Here is a 17643-nt window from a genome sequence, read left to right as displayed (position 1 = left end):
CCTTTGGAGTATGCTTATACCCTCAAGAAACCAAGGAGGGTGCATCCCTTCGACTTGAAGGAGTGTTGTCAAGGAAGGCACATTCCATCAAGTTGAAGGAGTTTTCTCAAGGAGGGTGCATTTGTTCGAGTTGGAGTACTCTCAAGGAGGGCATGTTCATTCGAGTCGAAGGAGTGCTCTCAAGTAGGGAACATAACTTTAGGTCGAAGGAGTGCTCTCAAGGACGACACATCCCTTAATGTTGAAGGAGTGTGCTCAAAGGAAACCAATAATGACACATGACACAATTGTGAATGTTAAAGGTTGAAGCTTCATTCCTTTGAAGTGTGATAATGCACTAAAGAGACCAAAGAGGGTGCATGGCACAAGCCCAAAGGCTGAAGGATGAAACTTTGTGCCTTTGAAGTTTGCTCATGTGCTTAAAGGGTCAAGATGGTGCATGACACATTGGGGAAGGCTGAAGGATGGAACTTAAGGGCTTCAGGGTACTCTCATGGACAAGGAGGGCACACTACTTCAGGATGAAGGAGTTCTCCAAAGGAGAGCGCATTCCTTAGAGTCGAAGAAGTGCTCCCAAAGAGAGCGGGTAACTTCGAGTCAAAAGAGTGCACTCAAAGAGGGAAAATTCCTTCAGGTCGAAGGAGTGCGCTCAAAGGAAGGATTGGTTTTTGAAGGGCGCAATTTGGAACAAAGAAGGGGAAAGACAAATTAAGGAGTGTTCTTTGTGCTCTTGGAGGAGGCATTTCACACTTCTAAATAATGAAGGATCCTTGATCAAGGCTTCATGATGCGCTCATACACTCTTAGCCTCGATGGGATTTCTTTGAAACCAAATATTTGTCTAAGTATGGGATATAGGAAAATGGGTGAATGTGACATGTTTAAACATAAAACCATGTGTGACTCATACAGATAAACTAATAAAACTTACATAAGCTTGAACCGTGATAAATATACATCAAGAAATACTTTTTACACATTCCCCAACTACCACGAGTGAAGCCTGTTTGACTGCGACCCAAAAGTGTCGTTGTACAACAACGAATATATTATGACCATGAAATGCATATAAAGATGTTCTAATCAATGCAAAGACACTTGAGATCATTCAAGGACACTTGAAACTCATAGAATAACATGAGGCAACACTTGGTGATCAAGGCAACACTAGATACGATGGTAATAGCAGGATCTATGATTTGAATGTAGTAAGATTTTTGGAGGGTGTTGTAGTAGCGACAAAAACCTCAAAAGATATTATGCAATGGAGTGGAGATGAGAGTGAGGTTGAGGAAATGATACTAACATAAGGTCTCATTTCCTACGGGATAAGTCCAAATCTACAAAAAACGATAGAAGTATCAATGGAGGCCCAAGAGCCTCACCCTTCTAAAGTTGATTATTTGTTTTTATGTGTAGGTTAGAAACAATGACAACCATCACAAGTTGTCATATAATATGAAGATATTCTAGAGGTGATAACAGAGAAGAAATTGAGAACCATGTCTAATGGATAAAAGGAGGAGCGTATGAGGCAATAATGACCACCGTAGAAAATAGAAAACCACTTGAAGTTTCCATACATTTCGGGTGAGGGCTTGATTTTTCAAATCACTCAAGAAGGATGGAATTCAAATTCTATTGAAATGGAGGAGGATGGATTATTTACTCGTAAGGAACACTAAAATAAGACATTTGCACATAAGGGAGGAGTGCTAAGGGAAGTAACATGAGAGGATGAGAATCCTTATGTTTTTAAAATTTATAATTGAGGTGTGAATGTAGGTATTGATTTTCCCAAGGGAAACCCATTTGAGTTGATGAATAGAGGAAAATATTCAATACAAGATGAGGAAATTATTTTGGAAGTAGATATTAAGAGTGATAAATTTACGTGTTCTATTACATGTAGAGAGAATAATGGACCAAAATAGGGAGGATTATACAACTAAAGATTCTATTGCTGAAATGAACATACTTGGATTGTGTTGGAAATACCTACAGGAGCAAGCTGATGAATATGAAAAGTATTATTTATATGATTTTCTCATGAAAAGTGACATGGAAACTTTAAAGTTGTTTATGGAGCTGAAATCCTTGCATAGGAAGTTAATAAATCAAATGATCAATATTGAAAATGTGAAGTTCAATTTGAAAGAGGCTGAAAATAATATGAAAATAGAAGACGAATTTGACAAGTCATAGAATGTGTCATAAAATGAGCACAAAAAAAGGAGGACAATGGTTAGGAAGGACAAGTAGTTCACTGTGCAAGATTTTTCCCAGCAACATAAGTGACATATGGAAGAATTATGTGTAGCACCCTACCAGACTAAAATGAAAGATGGAACAATAGGGAAATTTTGCATATGAACACCAACAACATATTTTTTGGGATCCTCGAGGATTTAGCATGATTGAGACATTTGACCATGAGTTCAAACTTTTTTCCACCTGGGGAGTCTAATGCATGAGCATGACCCTGGGAAAATACTTAGGACATGTACATTCTAGATGTAGGTCTTGAGAAACGACAACAAGAAATTCTAGTTTAGTTTGTCCTTGAATTAAACTGCTAATTACAATAGACTTATTTTCTCATAGCAATTTGAAAATAACTAATTAAGTTTAATTAACTTAATTAATTTATGAAATTAGAATTGGAAGTCTTTCAGAAGACATGTATATGTTCTCCCTAACTTATAGTAATTAAGGATGAGTTATGAATGAGTTGTAATTAGTTAACTCAGTTTATTGAGTTAAGTCTAGTTAAATTAGTTTCAATCAGTTTCAGGAACTAATAGTGAGTAACCAGTCAGTTGGGACACTAGTGAACTAATTAGTGCTACTTTAGTTAACTAAATATTCTAACATCAGAAAGTCATGCATGTCGATTCTGAGAAAGACCAAGTTGAGACTAGAGTGTAGGGACATTGTACTATTTGTTTTATATTTTTCTGCATCACATTGATAGTGCATGCAATCAGGAACTGATCCTTGAGGGACTGTGCTATTTTTAGAGGCTTTATTTCCCTTTAAATATAAGCTATCCTTCATAGGGATTACACATTGGATTAGAGACTTGGAGAGCTTGTGAATTGGCTAATCTTTGACCTTGAGCTTGCTTATGAGTTGGAGATTGAATTTGCTGAGTGCTGGGTTTTTCTAGAGAGAATAAGCATTGCAATTTCATCTTGATTTTCCTCATTAATACAATAGAGATAGTAAGGTTTTGAGTTGTGCCTTTCATTGGATATTTACTGTGTTATGTGCCTTTGGTTCTCTTCCTCTATTGATTATTGTTTTCTTGATGTTTATGGGCTTTCGTTGTAAAGAGTAGAAGTAGATTCTTGTCTCTTGTTTTAGTGGATTACATGAGCTTGTGAATCTACACGTTTTTCTACATGGTATCAGAACAAGATTGTTTTTTGGGCCAAGAGTTTGCAGAGAAGTTATGAGAATTTCTTTGCAAAATTTTCTGAAAAAAATTTGTAGATTTGGATTCCTTGGGAAAATATACTAAATTCAAAAAAACAATTGGCCGAATCGAAGTTTAGGTGAGGGAGATATCGCTGATTTAAAATCAGCTCTCTAGAGGAGATTTCGAAGTTTTTAGTTTCTGGGTTACATGTGAAAGTCGAATTTACATACATACTTCAAGATCAGTGGATGGTGTTCCATGGGTTGAGACTTGAGTATGCCTTGGAAGGCAACTCAAATTTTATAGCCTGGAGGGATAGGATGGAGGGTGTCCTAGAAGATAATGGCTTGAAGGAATTCATTGATCAAGAAGTCCCCAAGCCAGCAGCTACGGATGGAGAGAAATTGGCCAAATGGAAGAAGTGCGTGGCGAAGGCAAGGCGGATAATCCTTGAGGGATTTCGAAACCACATTGTCTTGAGTCTCCATGGAAAGGAAACTCCATAGTGGAAAGCATTGACGAACTTGTATCAGAATAGAAGTGATCAAAGGAAGTTGGCACTAAAGGATAAACTTCGTAGAATCTAGATGGAGAAAGGCGAGACAATTCCAAAGTACTTGACCAAGCTCACTCAATGTTGGGATGTAATTGGAAGTGTTGGAATAATAGTTTCCAAGGAGGGTATGGTGATCCTTGCTCTTCTTGGACTCCCAAAGAGTTGGCATAGTTATTAGGACTCTATCAGTGATCGAGAGAAGTTTTCGGATTGGGAACAACTATGGTCAGATTTGATGCAAGATGAGATCAGGAAAAACACTAGGAATGGCTATTCTCAAAGACTGATGATGAAGATAATTGTGCCTTATCGATTAGGGCAAGGAAGGGGAAAGGTAAAATTTATCGTTCCAAATTAGATTCTTATCATGGAGGTAAGAATAAGGACATGACGAAAGTTAAATTCTTTCATTGTCACAAGATGGGTCACTTTGGTACAAATTGTCCATTGAAGAAGTCCAAGGAGAAGTCCTCAAGAGGAGCAGCGGGTGAGGTTTTGGCCTCCTAATTTGAATTGGATTTTCCCTCATTGCATGGATGGTGTCTCCAATGATGGGAAGTGTGGGCACTACTACTTTTTAGAGGGATCATGTGGCTCCACTCACCTTGAAGAATGTTATGCATGTGCCCAGACTGACGAAGAACTTGTTATCCGTTGCCATGGTTGAGGAGAGGCTATGATGTGATCTTTTCAGAAGGAAAGGTGTTCCTTAGACACATAGCCACAGGTCAAGTAAAGAAGATAGGGATTTGAGTTCAAAATCTCTATAAGATAGAGGTAGAGGATTGTGTTGCTTTAAGTTCAAAAGTTGAAAATATGTTGAGCCAAGACGTCGGTGCATTGTGGCATAGGTGATTGGGCCACTTGCATCATGGGGCTTTGAAGATATTGCAGCAAATCTCTGTCGGTCTTCCCAAAGGTACACTTGCGCAAGTTGATACATGCAAGGGTTGTACTTTGGGAAAATACACCAAGTCTTCCTTTGGAGATAGAGACAATCAAGTAGAGCCTATTATGGAGAGAGTCCATTCAGATGTGTGTGGACCATTCTCGATAGTATCCACTGCCAAAAACAGGTATTATATTATATTTGTAGATGACTATTCTCGTAAATGTTGAATATTTTTGATGTAGAGAAAGGATCAAACATTCACAAAGTTTTGTGAATTCAAAGCATTGGTTTAGAAAGGGTCAGGAAAGAAGGTTAAAGCTCTACAGAGTGTAACAATGGAGAATATGTGTCCAATGAGTTTAAGAACTTTTGTGTAGCAAAAGGGATTAAACGAGAGGTGACGACACCTCGTAACCCTCAACAGAATGGGGTTGCCAAGAGGAAGAACAGGAGCATAATAGGGGAAGAAAGGGTGATATTGCATGGTCAGGGCCTATCACTACACTTGTGGGCTAAGGCATTCAACACAGTGGTTTATGTTTAGAACTGTGGTACACATCGGATACTTTAGAGTAAAACACCAGAGGAAACTTAGTCTGGTAAAAGGCCAAATGTTGGTATCTTCGGGATTTTTGGGTCATCAGTTTATTTCGATGTGACCAAGTATGCATCGAAGAAGCTTGAGCCAACAACAAAGTTGGGGATATTTGTGGGGTACACTGATACTCCCCACAACTATCAGGTGTACATGCAAACCAATCGAATGAAAGTGGTTCACAAGGATGTCAATTTTGATGAGGAGAAGGCCATGTGAGTATCCCTTGAGAGGGAGATTGAGCTACATGCGAAGGAGGAACTTTTAGTTCCTAAGGTTGAGGAGCCTCAGATTGATGTGGAGTAGCCACATGCAGAGGTTCCAGGAGTGGAGACATCCACTCAGGCAGAGTCTTCCAGAGAGGGAAGAAAGCGCACTAGAGAGGCTAATAGATTGTTGGATGATGCATGAGAGAATGTGGGAGCACCCTCTTCTCAACACAGACGGAGGAGGTCACTATAGAGGTACACTAGATACATGACACTGATGGGTGCATGTGTTGTAACAAAGCCATCTTCCTTTCAGGAAGCAGTGCAGCAGCCAGTTTGGGTTGATGAGATGGTGGAGGAGTGTGACTCCATAGTTAGAAACAGTGTTTGGGATGTGGTCTCGAGACTGAATGTCAAGTTAGTTGTGAGCTCCCGTTGGGTTTACAAGGTAAAACAAGCTGCAGATGGTAGTGTGGAGAAGAATAAGGCCAGATTTGTGGCACATGGCTTTTCATAGGTAAACATGGTTGACTATGATGAGACCTTTGACCCTGTTGCAAGGTACTCATAAATTAGATCTATTTTGCATTATTAGCACAAATGGGTTGAAAGATCCATCAGATGGATTTGAAGACTACCTTCCTCAATGCCATGATTGAAGAAGAGGTTTACATAGAGCAGCCCAAAGGTTTCGAAACCTTAGACCGTGAGTCGCATGTGTGCCAACTCAAGAGAGCGTACTATGGGTTGAAGCAAGCACCTCATGCTTGGTACACCAGGATAGATAGCTACTTCAATGGGTTGGTATTCATGAAGAGTGAAGCAGATGCGAACTTGTATCACATAGTGGTGGAAGGTAAGCTTTTGACCATTGTATTTTATGTGATGATCTCATACTGACAGGTGATGAGAAGCTCATCAAATCTTGCAAGGAGGATCTTGCAAGAGAGTTTGAGATGAATGACATGGGGCTTATGCATTACTTTCTTGGCACGGAGGTATGGAAGGGAGATGGGGAGTTGTTTGTTTCTCAAGGCAAGTATGCCAATGAGATACTCATGAGATTCTGCATGGAGAGTAGTAATGACTCCTCTAGCTGGTAGCTGGAGGAAGGAGGATGCTGGTTCAATAGAAGTAATGGAAGCTACTATTTACAGGTAGATTGTGGGTTCACTCATGTATTTAGTGAACACACGACCAAATATGTGTTATGTAGTCAACTTGCTTAGTCAAGCGATGGTTAGGCCTACCATGTTGTATTGGAAGGCGAAAAAGCATGTATTGAGATACCCCAGAGGCACCACTCAGTTTGGGTTGTGGTACATACAGATAGAGGGAGTGAATATTCAAGGCTTCACTAATGCAGATTGGGCAGGGAGTCCATCTGATAGGAAGAGCACATAAAGAGGGATCTTTAGTATTGGGTTAGCTGTGTTTTCTTAGTATAGCTTGAAATAGAGATCAATTGTATTCAGTTCGGTAGAGATAGACAAGATGGCTGCAAGCCAAGCAAGATGTGAGGCTATCTGTATGAGGAAGATCCAGGTTGGTTTGTTTGGTCAGTAGATGGATCCGACAATGATTTATTGTGATAATCAGAGTTGTATCAAACTCTCTGAAAATCCAGTGTTTCATGATCGATCCAAGCATATAGATATCTATTATCATCATCTCAGAGATTGAGTATTGAGTCGATCTTGTTGTTAGATTACATTCCCACGGAGGAGAAAGATGCTAACATCTTGACAAAAGCATTGCCAAGATGTAAATTCGAGTTTCACAGAAACAAAATCGGTGTAGTGGATAATCCCTTTCTCATTGAGATGGAATGCTGAGAAATGGCAACAAGAAATTCCAGTTTAATTTGTCCTTGAATTAAACTTTGAATTAAAATAGAATCCTTTTCTTATAGCAATTGGAAAATAATTAATTAAGTTTAATTAACTTAATTAATTTAGGAAATTCGGATTGAAAGTCTTTTAGAAGACATGTATATGTTCTCCCTAACTTATAAGAGTTAGGGATGAGTTATGAATGCGTTGTAATTAGTTAACTCAGTTTATTGAGTTAAGTCCAGTTAAACTCATGCATGTAGATTTTGAGAATGACCCAGTTGAGACTAGAGTGTAGGGAAAGTGTACTATTTGTTATAGATTTTTTTGAGTTGCATTGATAGTGCATGCAATCAAGTACTGATCCTTTAGGGATTTTACTATTTTTAGAGGCTTTATTTTCCTTTAAATACAAGCTATCCTTCATAGGAATGACACATTGGAATAGAGACTTGGAGAGCTTATGAATTGGCTAAGCTTTGGCCTTGAGATTGCTTATGAGCTGGATATTGAATTTGCTGAGCGCTGGGATTGTTCTAGAGAGAAAAAGCATTGTAGTTTCATCTTGATATTCCTGATTAATACAAAACAAATAGTGGGGTTAGCTATGGCTTTCCCCGAATATTTATTGTGTTATGTGCCTTTGATTATCTTCTTCTATTGATTATTGTTTTCTCGATGTTTATGGGCTTCTGCTTTAAATAGTAGAAGTAGATTCTTGTCTCTTGTTTTAGTAGATTACATGAGCTTGTGAATCTACAGGGTTTTTTCTACAGTAGGTCTTGCTTTTTCCAATTTATTTGTATAAAAATTAGAATTAGAGGGATTTTATTGTAAAGGCAACTATCTTGGTTGTAGAGGAATCTAGAGTGTCAAGCTGGAAAGATATTTTGAGGTAAGTGTTTGTAAACTTTTGACAAGTGTTTAACTTAAGTATTGGGTAGTTTTAGATAAATGTAAAAAAAATTTCCCAAACAATAAAAATTGTATGTGTGTAAATGTACAATAATATAATAAATTGTATAGGTGTAAATCTACAATAATATAGTTGAATGTTTTTGTAGAAGAGAGAAGAGATCGAGAAGTGAGCCTGGCCACTTTCTCTATAAATATTTTCTTTATATTTAATGGGATTGGCATGATTTTTTCTATCCATATCTATGTCTGAATGTATGTACATTAAAGAAAAGGGACGTCGTATTATAAGGTTCTCTTCGGGGGGATTAATTATCCAAAGAGGATGATGGTAATCGAAAGCAGTTAAAGCTTGCGTCAGAAACTATCATGAAACTCTGGAGTAGCATAATCAGTAGGCCAATATCTTAGTATCACGCGTTGAGAGCGTGTGAAATTAAATCGATGATTGTTTGTTGAATCGATGACCTCTATTCTTTACTAGAGAGACATCATGAGATAGCAAGGTGTGAGCAAGAGAAAAAAAAAATCTTTAATTTGTTTTTAGCATGAGAAGCTGGAGTCCCTTTGGTGCACTGGATCTATATGTGAAACTTTTTGAGTTATTTTAAGGTAAGAATTTTTGTTCAAATTACCTGGGTTATTATAATATGTTGATATTTATTGTTATAATGGTTGTGTGGCTATGAATGTGGTTATAATGATTTTACAACATGGTTTTGTGGTTATGAATTATAATGGGTTGATATTTATTGTTATAATGGTTATGTGGCTATGAATGTGGTTATAATGATTTTACAATATGGTTGTGTGGTTTTGTGGTTATGAATGTGGTTATAATGCTTTCAAACTTTGTTAAGAAGAGGTTGGGTGTTACAAATCCATGTATTCACCTTATTCTATAAGTTATTATATAGTTAATATTGTAATTTCATAATTGTATTAGGTAAATGTAAAAAAAAAGTATATATTAATATGATGTCTTTTGTCATTTGATAATTTGCATAGTAATTTCATAATTATAAAGGTGAAAAATAAACATATATTTGAAATTCCATTAATTGACTTAAAAAAAATAATAGAAATATACAGACATATTTTACTTATAACCATAAAATAAAAATTCAAATTAAAAACTAAATGAATTAACCATAAATTTAATTTTTTTTATATAACTTAATTGATTTGATCAAGATTAGACCCGAATAAACTTAAAATAATTTCTTTTGTTCAAGCTTTGAGTACCTAGCGGTCTTAACCAGTTAAAATAAAATTGTAAACTCATAAATTGTAATAATCTTTCTTAAAAATGAGCCACTTATTACTCCAAAAGTCAATTAATTGTTAGAACAAAATTACTTTTCTCAGGTAAGCATCGACTCTGAAATCTTTCAAAATATTTTACCAATTTAACATTTTGATAAAATCAATGAAAATCAGAAAATTAAAATAAATCGATTATTTCTTCAAAATATCTATAAAGTAACTCCAAGCTGTGAAATCTGAGAATTCCATTGATGAAGAAACTTTTATAATTCCATTGGTGTTAATGACAAAAAAAATAATTATACATGAATTTTAATAAATAGATGATTAGGGGAAAGTTTACCATATCTTTGAAGATTATTCAGCTGTTCCATGGCCCAGGAAGAAGTGCAATGGACGGCATTCGAAAAGGGTTCAATTAATGAGTAGGGAAAAGTTTACCATATCTTTGAAGATTATTCAGCTGTTCCATGGCCGAGGAAGAAGTGCAATGGACGGCATTCGAGAAGGGTTCAGTCGTATCGGATTGAAATGCAAATATGTGGATGTTAAAAACTGAGGCTCAGAAGTCTCAATTTTATCGAAATCGTCAAAAGAAGATGCCAGTATCTCACAATCCACTTGTGCTTTTAACCGATACATCCACTGGCTTATGTCAATTCCTTCACTTTCTTATCTTATCGGTACTGCTCATCCTTCTACGGAAGTACCATAAACTTGGTAAACCTATTAATAATCTACATTAAATATGGCTATCTTAGTTTCCACGTTATAGTGCACCAATTTTTGTTGGTCGAAAAGTCTTGCTAGCGCGCAGCGTACAAAATGTTTGCATTTTATTGGTTGAAATTTTTGTTCAGAAGAAACTAAATTTAGTAAAATTAAAATTTAGTAGAGATTTTTGTAAATTTAATTTATAGTTATCAAATTTCAGAATTTTAAGTGTTGATTCAAACGCTGTTACTATTATTTTTTTGAAATTGTTTTAGCCTACCAATTTTAACTGCAATTCCTGAGCGCCTTTTGTAACGTCTTTTAAAATAAAATTGCTTCTTAATAGAGAGAGAATTTGATAGACAAATACCTATATCACAGCGTGATTTGATTTACTAGTCAAATATATAGAAACTGTCGAATTTGAGATATTCAATGAAAGTCTGGGTCTCCAACAACCATGTCAAAATCAATAACAATGCGGAAGCGGGTCACAACATCTCCATGTTTCGCTATCCTTTTGCGTGATGAGATTCATGTCAGTCAAGGCTCGGCGTTCTTCTAGATTGAGGTATCTTCTCCGTAGATGCCATACATCTTCCCCGTATCTTCTCTCATATTGTCGAAGCGATATGTGGTTGAGAATTGCTATAAATATACATAACTGCTTGCTTGTTTTCTCATATTGAATTGAGTGAGCGGCCAGTGATTTCATTCTTTCTTTTGGGATTGAAAGTTATACACTTAATTTTGTCAATATGAAGTGGTTTTTCATGTATTCTGTTTTTCTGCTAATCACATGCTACTGCAGGGTAGGGCAAGGGCAAAATGTGCAACAGCAATTCTTATCTCCTCACAATGACGCGAGAGCCCAAGTGGGTGTGGAGGCTCTGGTATGGGACGATACCGTCGCGGCTTACGCACAAAATTATGCGAATCAACGCATAGGAGACTGCGCTCTGCAGCACTCTGGTGGCCAATACGGAGAAAATATCTACGAGCAGTCGAATAAAGAAAACCCCGTGGGAGGTGCCGTGACGGCCTGGGTTAATGAGAAGAAAGATTATGATTACACTTCTAATACCTGCGCTGCAGGTAAAGTATGTGGGCACTATACTCAGGTGGTGTGGAGAAATTCCAAGAGACTCGGCTGCGCTCAAGCTCAATGCAACAGCGGCGGGATATTCGTTATCTGCAACTACGATCCGCCTGGGAACTATGTAGGGCAGAAACCATACTGAATTCTGATATCCCGACCTATCATATCGTATTAGTTTTCCTTAATTTCCTTTTAATATTTCGTATTACTGTATCTCTTCAACATCTGTGTACGTTGACGATGCTCGTAAGTAAATAACTGTTGTTTTTCCCATCAGAATAAATGCCCTTATCGACAGCCTTTCCCGATTTCAAATAATGGAGCGTCACTTACTTCCGAAACCGCATAAATCGTCTGTATTTGGTGCTTCGATTATAAGGGACGATATACTTTTTTTATGTATTTAGTGACGTACGTAGATAAATCGTATATGGTTCTGATTATAAGAGAGTACATATTGTTTTGTGTTTAGTGGAGTTCGCAGACAAGTATGGTATTAAGACGTGTGAATATGTTCTTAGTTCTTATTATTGGAGTGTTTTGTTTTGTATGCTTTTTTTAAATGAGTTGAGGAGATTTGAACTTTCAATTATAATTTATATATAATTTCATGTGGTGATTTCTAATTAAGCTGTTTTTCATGGGAGTATTGATTTTTTTTATAATAAATATTATTAATTAATAAAATTGGACTAGTATTTTAAATTGCATAATATTTTTTTTATATAAGTTATTTGTGTTTAAACATGTTTGATTTTTGGTTGAGGACATCACCCGTCAAAATCAACCGAGATGTTAGGATGAATTTTTCGATTTTTAGATTTTTTTTTTTTTTTCCTATCTCTCTTCGTTTTAACTTGACCATTAATAGCTCGAACAAGGTAAATCACGACACCACTGTGTGAATTTGATTCCCTTTGTTTTGGAATCCTTACTCCTTGCCTTTTTAACAATGGACAAGTCTATTGAGGCCGTGGAGGAATTCCCTGGAGGGTTCTATTTGATTCCCTTTGTTTTGGAATCCTTACTCCTTGCCTTTTTAACAATGGACAAGTCGATTGAGGCCGAGGAGGAATTCCCTGGAGGGTTCTATTTGGTCGGAATTTGGATAAAAAAAATTAATGGACAAGTCTATTGAGGCCGTGGAGGAATTCCCTGGAGGGTTCTATTTGATTCCCTTTGTTTTGGAATCCTTACTCCTTGCCTTTTTAACAATGGACAAGTCGATTGAGGCCGAGGAGGAATTCCCTGGAGGGTTCTATTTGGTCGGAATTTGGATAAAAAAAATTAATAAATTTGATAGTGTTTAAATAATACTTTTGAAAATTGTAATAAATTTAACACCATAAAATATTTATGGAATATCTAAAATCTGGAAATTTAACAATTTTATTTTAGATTTACAAAATTACAAAAATATCTGTCAAAATTTATCAAAATATTACCAAAATTCTAACAATTTTCAAGACAAAAAAAGTCTAGTTAGACTACGGCTTTAACAATTTCGTGATTGTTCTTCATAAGAGTATCCGTAATCTTCAAATACGTAAATTGTATATTAAATATTGGTAATATTCACGGAATATCTAGAAAATTTTGATGGTTAAATACAAGTGGTATAATAAATATTTTTATATAATATCTTCTCTTTGAATTATTGAATAATTATAAATAATTATAATTTTTAAGTAGACTTGGTGGTTGGGAATATTTTTGTTGTTTTTCTTTTTCATCAAAAAATTTATATATTCAAATCTAAAAGGTAAAGTACATTTTTGTAGATATTGGTATTCAAGTGGACAAAGGTTTCTTGGTTCAGAAACAAGAGGATATCAATCATAAACATAAACTTGAATTTTATGTTAGTTGTGATTTTAAAATTACATTATTATCATTATTACATAGTAATATTTAATATTAATATATTCATTATAACTTATAATCGAAATCAAAATGCCTATGCCATGTCCCTACCAAAATAAATTTAATTCTAGTTCAAAAACATGATAATTAGGATATATGTTTGGGAAAATAATATAATTTTCAAAATCGTGAGTACAAATCATATCATTAAGGCATGTACAACATTATTTAAACACACATATCACGAACTAAAGATAACATTCAAGCATTCCATTACAATATAAATAATTTTCAAAATCGTGAGTACAAATCATATCATTGTGACATGTACAACATTATTTAAACACACAAATCATATCATTGTGACATGTAAAACATTATTTAAACACACATATCACGAACTAAAGATAACATTCAAGCATTCCATTAAAATATAAATAAAGGTATTGATCATCAAGTTATCTTCATAAATATTTACACAACATGTTATAGAGGTTAGATGTTCCACCCAATTGTAATATATATTGCATAATTATCTCCATCTCAAGTTACCTAGTCCATGAGGACATAGAAACTCTTCATGTAATTTCTATTCACATATATAATCCAACATCAAATAAAATACAACGACACGACTCCAACATATCCAACCACATGGTTCCTTGACTCATTATTCTACACAACCCAATCGATAAGATTTACTTCCTTCCATTATTGTCCCTTATACAATCGTCATCCCCTTTAGGGATGTACTATAGACGTACCAATAATCTTTGAGCTATAGAATTTAGGAAATTGGTTGCAAAAAGATTTCTTGCAGCCAACATAACACATACTCCTCGAATAATTTCTCAATAGAAATCATTGATAAACATAAAATCCTTATTCTCCACATAAATTTACATTTCAAGAAGTATTAAATTTCATTTTTATATATATATACTTTTTCCTATCACTAAATATATATTTTCTTCACTTTCTACAATTACAAAAGTATTTTTTGAAAGTTGCTTCTTATTCCACTTAAAATTCCTTTTCCTTCTTCTTTCATGGTTCATTGCTCTCACTCTTCCCAAAAATAATTATGCTATGATTGTGCTATCATAAGTGACATGATTATCACATTGAATTCTTACATATTAGTATTTTACACCATAGTTTAATAACTAGATGAGATGACACTTTCACTGCCCTCACACATGGAATTAATGATTAGGCTTGTTAAGTCAATGAAGATTTATGGAAAATAACATGGGATTCTATCCAAGTTAGATATCCCCTTTAAACCCCCTCTCCTATAAAATAAACGTAATTTTGGCTTCCTTCATATCGTTCTTTATTTGATAATGTATTTCATTTTATTTATTTTAATGAAAAATATTTATATATTACTTCATATTAACATCAACTATTTATCATATATATATAAATAAGCAATTCTATTTTAGAAATTAACACTGAAATATTGCAAAATCACTATAATTATTAAAAACAATGCTCCTCAAATATAATACTTAACCTAACTACATTAAATAAAGTGTAAATTATATATTACTATATATAAAATAATAATAATAATAATAATAATTATATATTACTATATATATATAATAATAATAATAATAATAATAAGTCAATATAAATGTTTTAGTTTGTAAATCCAACTAAGTTTTTTCATGATTCCACTATCAAATCTCTCCCATTAGGCATATGTTGGTGTCAGTATTTTATTTTATAAATCTATAATCTTGCACGGTAATCCAATCCTTCCATATGGCCCAGATGTATTAAAAGGATTATAAATATCATATTGTGGCATAATTTTATTATTAGGCATATGTTGGTGTCAATATTTTATTTTATAAATCTATAATCTTACATTGTAATCCAATCCGTCGATATGGCCCAAATGTATGGAAAGGGATTATAAATATCATATTTTGAGATAATTTTAATATCTCAGGATTATAAATATCATATTTTGAGGTAATTTTAATATCTCGTTTGCTACTATCTCGTGTGAATACTTTTTTGATAATAACGTAAAATATTGTACCACTATCTTCATAACCCATATTACTAATTTGGATTACCTTCTTTCGATAATGTTTTGGGAAGAAGTCTATGTACACGAACTAATGTGGGTAGTTGGTGTTTTTATCCAAATTTATAAAAAAAAACAAAATAATATTTAAAACCTAAGATAAAATGATTTTTTTCTTCCATAAATAAAAAATTTTAAAATTATTTATATGAAGAATGAAAGCAAACTAGTTTAAATAGTGGTAACTTATTTATGAGAAATAAAAGTAAACTAGGTTAAATAGTGGTAACTTATCTATGAGAAGATATGTGACAACTATTTACCCTCCTCAATTATGTCACAATGAGGTTATCAGGTCTTTTTCTCATGAAGAAACAATGATAAATCCTAAGCATCCAAAACTATAACCCTAGGAGATGAAGTGCCAAAGGCTTATGGACCTCGACAAGGTTATTTGGAACACAACTTTATGGGGTCATAACCTTGGCATATGATCTTCGATTAGTGTGCACAATATTACATTGGAATGGTCTATCCAAGGAGGACGAATTTTAAATATCAACCATTCTATGACTATCGTCAAGCCATTTTCCCAACAAAAGTTGTTTAGAGCCTTGAAAGGGCTCCAAAAGTTCAAGACGTGCAAACTAGAAAACATATAAAACTACCAAAGTAGGAAAAATGTGTTGTGAGCCAGTTGAATAACTGGGTGGTCATAAATATCCACCTAGATCACTTTCTATTGATGTATGGCACACAATATCAAATCCTCTTCTATAACAATTACAATATTAAGAAAAAATATTTTACTTGTTTCCCTTATTCTTCATGGAACAATGAATCTAACCATATAAAATACTATTGATTTGAGGCTTCTGCGATCTATATTTTGTGAGGTGTTATGTTCAGAGTCATCACATTTATATTTGTTATAATCGACATTTTGAACCAACCTAAGTGATTCATCATCAGGATTAGATCTGATGGGGTTCTAACTTTTTCTCTCATGGATCTAACCCTGATGATGAACCACGGAGGTTGGTTTGAAACATTGATTATAACAAATATGAATGTGATGACTCCAGAAGATAACACCTCACATATAAAATACCTACAAAAAGACTATTAATGTTAAGGGAAACATATTCCTAATCATGTTTGTGTGCTTACACATATATAATTAAGACATGAACAACTATTTCTATTCATTATCCGCATTTTTTATCCCCATTCAAAAATTAAACAATCCACTTAGACTATATGGTAATGTATTGTAATTTAATTTTAATGAGTCAAGTTAAACCCCATGATTGGAAAATATACATACATCTCATAAAAATCATTGGTAAAATGAAATGTGAACCATGATAATCCTATTTGGATCTTTTCGAATTATTTTAAATGGGCAACAAAATTCAGCTAGAAATAAATATAGCAGATTTAAATATTCTTGAGAATTTGTGTCATGAACAATCACTTTACAGCCTATGGGAAGTTCCTATTGATGGTGTTGGACCTGCCAACATGTCAAGTGATCTCCCTCGTAAGAAGTCTCAACTAGAACTCAAACCATTTGGAGTAGGAGTCCCAATAGTGGGTAGTAAAGTTATGCCTTGATTGTCATAGCATGCATAGGTAACTGTGATATCTTTATCGGAAGCAAGTGTGTGACCTTGCAGCGAGTCAAGTTAGATGCATGGGGTTTCTAACACACGGAGAGGGAAAATGAAGTGTGTCCCTTAGAAGCCTGTAAAAGTATGCAGCCTGAAAGGAACACATGAGTTGAATGCATTACAAGTTGGAATAGTTCACAATCCAAAGTGTCGGGTTAAAGTAACAACTCAACTTCAACTAGGTCCATACAATCATATACAAAATAGTTCATACACAAATGTGTAAGTTAAACAACATACATTGGTAAAGTAACCAGAATAGTCAAACTATAATAAAAAAATATGCATTAAGATGTGTTGGCTATATTATATTATATAAAGTGAAAGTTCCATCCATACATACATGATTGATAGCCATTATCCCCAATAGTGGAACATTACACTCAACACCGCATGCTCCTTCAAAGAGATGTACTTGCTCTACGCTGTGGGGAAGCCAAGGCCTGTCGAAATACTCTCCAAGCCTCCTCTAATCAATACCTAGCCAAAATATTATCTCCCAAAAGCATGTTCTATGAGTTATGAGGTTCTCTATATAACAAAGGGTGGGGTGACCCTTGACAT

The 17643-nt window shown here is 34.6% G+C and overlaps 1 protein-coding gene across 1 annotated transcript; it reads left to right on the top strand.

Annotated features, from left to right (window-relative positions):
- The first annotated feature begins 11068 nt into the window (after window positions 1-11068).
- Window positions 11069-11941, top strand: LOC149241022 (pathogenesis-related protein 1A-like). Its single transcript, XM_089367415.1, has one exon. It carries the CDS (start codon window positions 11159-11161, stop codon window positions 11639-11641), a length of 483 nt encoding a protein of 160 aa, XP_089223541.1. The 5' UTR covers window positions 11069-11158; the 3' UTR covers window positions 11642-11941.
- The last annotated feature ends 5702 nt before the right edge of the window (window positions 11942-17643 follow it).

This window comes from Pinus tabuliformis, chromosome 8, assembly GCF_031772625.1.
Source record: "Pinus tabuliformis cultivar Carrire ecotype Pingquan chromosome 8, CPIR1, whole genome shotgun sequence".
Lineage (NCBI taxonomy): Eukaryota > Viridiplantae > Streptophyta > Pinopsida > Pinales > Pinaceae > Pinus > Pinus tabuliformis.
The sequence above is the reverse complement of the archived record's forward strand: the minus strand, read 5'-3'. Positions and strand labels throughout refer to the sequence as shown.